Source organism: Enhydra lutris, unplaced genomic scaffold, assembly GCF_002288905.1.
Source record: "Enhydra lutris kenyoni isolate GAN:26980312 unplaced genomic scaffold, ASM228890v2 scaffoldscaffold68, whole genome shotgun sequence".
Taxonomy (NCBI): Eukaryota; Metazoa; Chordata; class Mammalia; order Carnivora; family Mustelidae; genus Enhydra; species Enhydra lutris.
In genome coordinates, this window is record NW_019154152.1 from 13,830,091 (window position 1) to 13,836,031 (window position 5,941).

At 59.4% G+C, this 5,941-nt stretch overlaps 1 protein-coding gene across 1 annotated transcript; it reads left to right on the plus strand.

The window, feature by feature from the left end:
• Nucleotides 1-384: 384 nt before the first annotated feature.
• On the plus strand, nucleotides 385-3,151 carry LOC111159479 (trophoblast glycoprotein like). Its single transcript, XM_022521987.1, has one exon. The coding sequence runs from the start codon at nucleotides 441-443 to the stop codon at nucleotides 1,608-1,610; it is 1,170 nt and encodes a 389-aa protein (XP_022377695.1). The 5' UTR covers nucleotides 385-440; the 3' UTR covers nucleotides 1,611-3,151.
• Nucleotides 3,152-5,941: the final 2,790 nt, after the last annotated feature.

The following is a 5,941-nucleotide window of genomic DNA, read 5'->3' on the forward strand; positions in this document are numbered from 1 at the left end:
AGAGAAAGCGCAGCGGCCGATAGCCCTGATTCTCGGGAGCCTCCCACCCCGCCTTTCGGCGAGGAGGGCGCGGAGACTCCGTTGAGGGGAGGAGGAGGAGGCCGGGAGGCTGGGAGGCTGGGAGGGCGGGGGGTGGGGGGGGGGGGGGAAACCCCCCGCCCACTCGGCTGGGAGCCCGGAACGGCCGCGGAAGTCGGAGGCCGGCGCGCAGGGCGAGGAGGGCACCGGGGGCGGGGGGCTCTGCTCCCCGCCTGATCCCTCTCGCCCCAGCCAGGAAAGTGAAGGCTCCTCGGACTTTAGAGCCCGCGAACGGACCGACCGCGACCGCCAGCAGCTCTGGGTCAAGGACTTGCCCCGCCCGCCCCCCTCCCCGCCCCCAAGGCGCTCCGAACTCACTGGTGAGCGCGACGGCCCGGGCCCTGGATGCGGGGGCAGCTGCGATGGCCCCGCGCGCGGGACAGCCGGAGCAAAGGGGGCCGCTCCTGCCGGGGCTGCTGCTGGTGGCGGCGGCGCTGAGCCGGCCCGCCGCACCCTGCCCCTTCCAGTGCTACTGCTTCGGCGGCCCCAAGCTGCTGTTGCGCTGCGCGTCGGGCGCGGAGCTCCGGCAGCCGCCGCGGGACTTGCCGCCCGACGCGCGCAACCTCACCATCGTGGGCGCCAACCTGACGGTGCTGCGCGCGGCCGCCTTCGCCGGCGGGGACTCTGACGGGGAGGAGGCGGCGGCGGGCAGCGTGCGCCTGCCGTTCCTGAGCGCGCTGCGCCTCACGCACAACAACATCGAGGTAGTGGAGGACGGCGCCTTCGACGGGCTGCCCAGCCTGACGGCGCTCGATCTGAGCCACAACCCGCTGCGCGCCCTGGGCGGCGGCGCCTTCCGTGGGCTGCCCGCGCTGCGCTCCCTGCAGCTCAACCACGCGCTGTCGCGAGGCGGCCCCACGCTGCTAGCCGCGCTGGACGCCGCGCTCGCCCCGCTGGACGAGCTGCGCCTCCTGGGCCTGGCGGGCAACGCGCTGGGCCGCCTGCCGGCCGCCGCGCTGCGCCTGCCGCGCCTGGAGCAGCTGGACGCGCGCCTCAACGCGCTGGCGGGTCTGGGCCCCGACGAGCTGCGCGCGCTCGAGCGCGATGGCGGCCTCCCCGCGCCGCGCTTGCTGCTCGCGGACAACCCCCTGCGCTGCGGCTGTGCCGCGCGCCCCCTGCTGGCCTGGCTGCGCAACGCCACGGAGCGCGTACCCGACTCCCGGCGCCTGCGTTGCGCCGCCCCGCGGGCGCTGCAGGACCGGCCTTTCCTGGACCTGGATGAGGCGCGGCTGCGCTGCGCCGACGGCGACGCAGACGGTCGCGGCGAAGAAGTGGACCTCGCCGGCCCGGAACTCGAAGCCTCCTACGTCTTCTTTGGGCTGGTGCTGGCGCTCATCGGCCTCATCTTCCTCATGGTGCTCTACCTGAACCGCCGCGGCATCCAGCGCTGGATGCGCAACTTGCGCGAGGCCTGCCGGGACCAGATGGAGGGCTACCACTACCGCTATGAGCAGGACGCCGACCCGCGCCGCGCGCCCGCCCCGGCCGCCGCCGCTGGGTCCCGCGCCACCTCGCCGGGCTCGGGCCTCTGAGGGTTGCCCCTCCGGGGTTGACGGCTATCCCTGCCAGCTGATGACTTTACTGGGATTGCCTGGCCTGAATCATGGGTGAGACGCCCGCGAGTTGGGGGCTTTGAGACTTGCTCCTGACCAGCCTGAGACCTTTGGATTATGGCATTCCCCCACCCCACCCCCACCCGGAGGCCCCAAGCTGTATCCCTTCTCCCCAACCTCTGAGAGCTCTCACCATCAAGGATCAAGAGACACCCCTGCTGATTCCAGAAACCCTATCTGCCCATCTCAGGCTCGGACACATCCTTCCCGAACCCTCAAAAGCACCCTCCCCCTTGAGAGACTTGGCTAGGAAACTTTGTCCTACCATCCGAAAGCCCCGGGACTGCCTCCCACCACCCTATGCTTTGAGGCCTGACCTCTCTGGGAAGCATCACCTTAGACATTACTGACCCGCATCTCCAGCTTGGAGACCTCAATTCCTTTCCCAGGCCTCAGGGACCCTCTCATCCCATTCTGGTCTTGGAAGCAGAGCACCCCTCTGAAGGCTTTTGTGGGCTTTGAGCCTTTTTTCTCACCCCGGAGCTCTGAGCCTTCCCATCATCCAGACACCCACATCCCAGTGCTCTGAGGGTCGGGCACCCTCCCCCAGTCTGGGGTTGTATTTCATACTGTCCCCGCCACTGCAGCTCTGGCTCAGGCTCTTCCCTTCCTTGACCCAGGCTTGGGGCTCAGCTCCATCTGTCTCCTATCCCAGGGACAGTCACACCCTATTATAGCCTTAGTATGGAACAGATCCTCAGCCTTTCTCACTGGGGCTCTGATCCCCCAATACTCAGTGCTTGTCCCTAATCTCAAGACTCTCAGCTCTTCACCCTGATCAGAGTTTAACCCCCCTGTCCAAGTCTTAGACTCTCTAGCCCCCCTACAATGCTTGCATTCACTGGGGCAGGGTCCAGTGAGGAATCCATTCCCGGGTTGCCCACCTCCCCTTTCCTCCTGGGAGGAGCTCTCCAGACCTGCAAGACAGGTGCTGAGGCCAAGCATCCCCCAACCATACTGGCAGATCCCCATGGAGGAGGAGAGAGTCCTAGGGGTTTAAAGCAGTTGGTTGGGCCTCAGAACCGGGATCACCCATACATCGTGGCCTCAGAGAGGGGTACGGGTGAAGGCTCTGAAGGGCTGGGTGCTGCTGCCTGCAAGCTCTTTCCCACCCCTGTGACTCTTCTCCCGTGGGGATCCCTTGCTGCCATGCCCCCCACCATGCCTTTTAGAAGAGGTGAGGGGCCTCATCTCTTGTCTCAGGCACAAGTCCTCCTGTTTAAGGTCAGAGCCTCAGTGCCCTGCCTTCTGCATGATCCCAAAGCACAATTGGTGAGTGGGGAGGGGGCTGCCCCTCCCTGACTCCCATCCCCTAGGTCAGGCAGAATGGCTGGCCTGTGCTGCCTCTGCACACAGGAAGTCCCCCCTCCCCAATATACTGGCTTGAGGCCTGCCTTCCCATCCCCTCCCAAGACATCTGGATCTCCCTTGGGCAGTTTTCTATAAAGTCTGCAATAATCTCCGATACTCTACCCTTGTAAGTGGTGCCATTTCATTCCTGCTGACCTTGGGGTGTTGAAGGAGGTGGGAGGGGACACTTGGGAGAGCATTTGGGACCTCCCTGAGGTGAGGCAGTCACCTTTTGGTGTCTTCTCCTGGCGTATGGGAGAAGAAAAAGGCTCTGACTGCGTGTAGCAAGATTGAGGTGAGACTCATGGAGGGACTTCCCACTGGGATTGCATCACTCTCCAAACCAGCCTGCCTTTTATCCTCCGAGAGGGGGCTATCCATAGCCAGAGTGACATCCTGCACTTCCTCTACATCCTTCTACCCCATCACTCCTCATCACTGCGGTGGGGGGGAGGCTGGGGGGGGAGGTGCCATTGGACTGGAAACATTAATTAGCATCAGATGAGGCCACCAGGGAGGAAATCCAGCTACAGAGAATCAGAGGCAGTTAAGTCAGGCAGGAAAGGAGGGATCATTATTTAGTGCTTTGGTGTCATCCCCTCTGATGAATTATCCGACACTCCCTTATAACTTGTGTCGTGCTACGCTGTCCTGGGGAGAGGACTACAGACTGTACCTCGGGTACATGAGAGGCTGAGAGGGGGTGGGTGTGGATAAAATGACCCCTTGAGATACGGGGATTGAGGAGACAAGTGAGTTCTGGGCCAGCAGGGCCATGGTAAGAGATTTATTTCCTGCCTCAGGGTCCCCAGACTGGATCATCTCACATTCAGTTTCTCAGACCCCTAGAACCTCACGGCAGAAGGCTAGTATTCTGGCACTTGTGCATCTTAGAGTCACATAATGGTAGAATTTGTGCCTTTTAGACACTGGAAAGGACCTCAGAGATAATGTGGGAAGCCTCCTAGACCCTCTCAACAAGGGGCACCCTCTCTTGATGGGGGTGCACTTCCTCCCCTCTTGAGAACATCTCTTTCATTGCCAGGGGCGTCTGCCTGGAATTCCCTGACAGCCCCGGCTATGCCTTGGGCCCAGAAGTATACCTCACCCAGCACTGCTCCTCACAGAGTTGGAGACTCCCAGTCATTCCTCGTGAGAAGGGCTCAAATTCCCTTGAAGCGATCCCACCTGTGAATGACCTTCGGAAGGCACTCTCCGGGTTCTCCAGGACAAAATGGAAGGCTATCTCTAACACAGGTTAGAGACCTGTGTGTCTAACAGGTCACCTCCCCAGTTCCAAAGACATGCCCTCGTAATGTAGCCCGAGACTACAGTAGGTCTTGGCAAATAAAACATGGTGTCCGCTGTGGGTTCAATGTCAGCAAAAATTTTTGAGGGTTTTGTAGGAGAGCTGCTGCTAAGCTAAGTACCAAATGAATAGTTGTCAAAAATCAACTAATTGAGTGCCTAGTGTATGCCAGTTGATATTTAACCTTAGTGCCATTCACCAATTCCCATTAAATGTCCTTTTTGGGGTGCCACCCTTCTTGCAGCCCATCAGTGACTTTAGCCTGATGGGACTATCAGTACGGCCCTTGGGCCCCCAGTCTTTCTTCCTTTGCAAATCCAGCCAGCCATTCCTCCTCTACTGACTACAACTTTGCCAGTTCTAGGGAAGCTGATGACCCAGGGAGAATCATATATTTTTATTTATTTTTAACAATTTTTTATTAACATATAATGTATTATTTGCCCTAGGGGTACAGGTGTGTGAATTATCAGTCTTACACAATTCACAGCACTCACCATAGCACCTATCCTCCCCAGTGTCCATCACCCAGCCATCCCATCCCTCCCCCCATCCCCCACAACCCTCAGTTTGTTTCCAGAGATTAAGAGTCTCTTATGGTTTGTCTCCCTCCCCGGTCCCATCTTGTGGGAGAATCATATTTAATCACGGTCTAGAGAAAAGAAGTCCCGGGAAACAGAGCTTAGAGTAAGGGCCTCTGACCCAGCCTAGGGAGACTTCTACTTAGAGGAAGTTCCTCGTGAGCAGAGTTTTGAAAGATGAGTAGGATTCTGAACAGAAGGATCAACGGTATCCACTCTGTGCAAAGCCCTGGAGGCAGGAAGATCTTGGTAGTCTGAGAACGGGGAAGTCCACCAGTGGCTGGGGTTCAGAAGGTGGAGGTGTGTGCCTGAGATGGATCCGTGCTCCCCACCTTCTTCACTGGGAGGCTCTAGAGGGACCTCTGCCCTTGGAGGACAACTCAGGGAAGTGGGGACTTGGAATATGAGAAGCAGGAGAGCTGCCCACTGCCTCTCACTTTTGCTTCCTTCTGTCCATCCTTTTTATGCCAGACCTCATGCTGGGCACTGAAGACAGAGGAGTCAGACAAAGCCATGCCCATGGGAGCCCAGATGGGAGGGGGACAAGTGCAGTGGCTATTTTAGGAGCCCAAAAGAGAAAGGAAAGGGTGATGTGGAGGGGTCTGGCTGGCCCTGCCCTGATACCCTGATGTCACCCACCACTCCAGCCACTCTCAGCAACACCCAAGCCTCACCAAATGACCAGCCTCCCCATCTACCCCAATGCTGCTAATGCTGCTGGAAGTCTGAGGGGGGCAGGGTGGTGCAAGGGCCAAGTGCTAAGCGGGGAAGAACTCCATCTCGTATGTCCCCTTAAGGAGCAGCAGAGGGGCGGAGAAAGGGGTGTAACTGCCAGAAATGTGATAGACAGGAAACTACACACTTTGAGAAACGTGTCAGACTTCGCAGGGTCTGTGGTCCTATAAAAGCTGAGCTTTCCTCTCAGAAACAAAGGGAAGCCATGATCACTATCTCCTCAAGAAGCCTTTTACTTCTGCCGCCCCTTTCCTCCCCCACACCCCTCAGGTCCG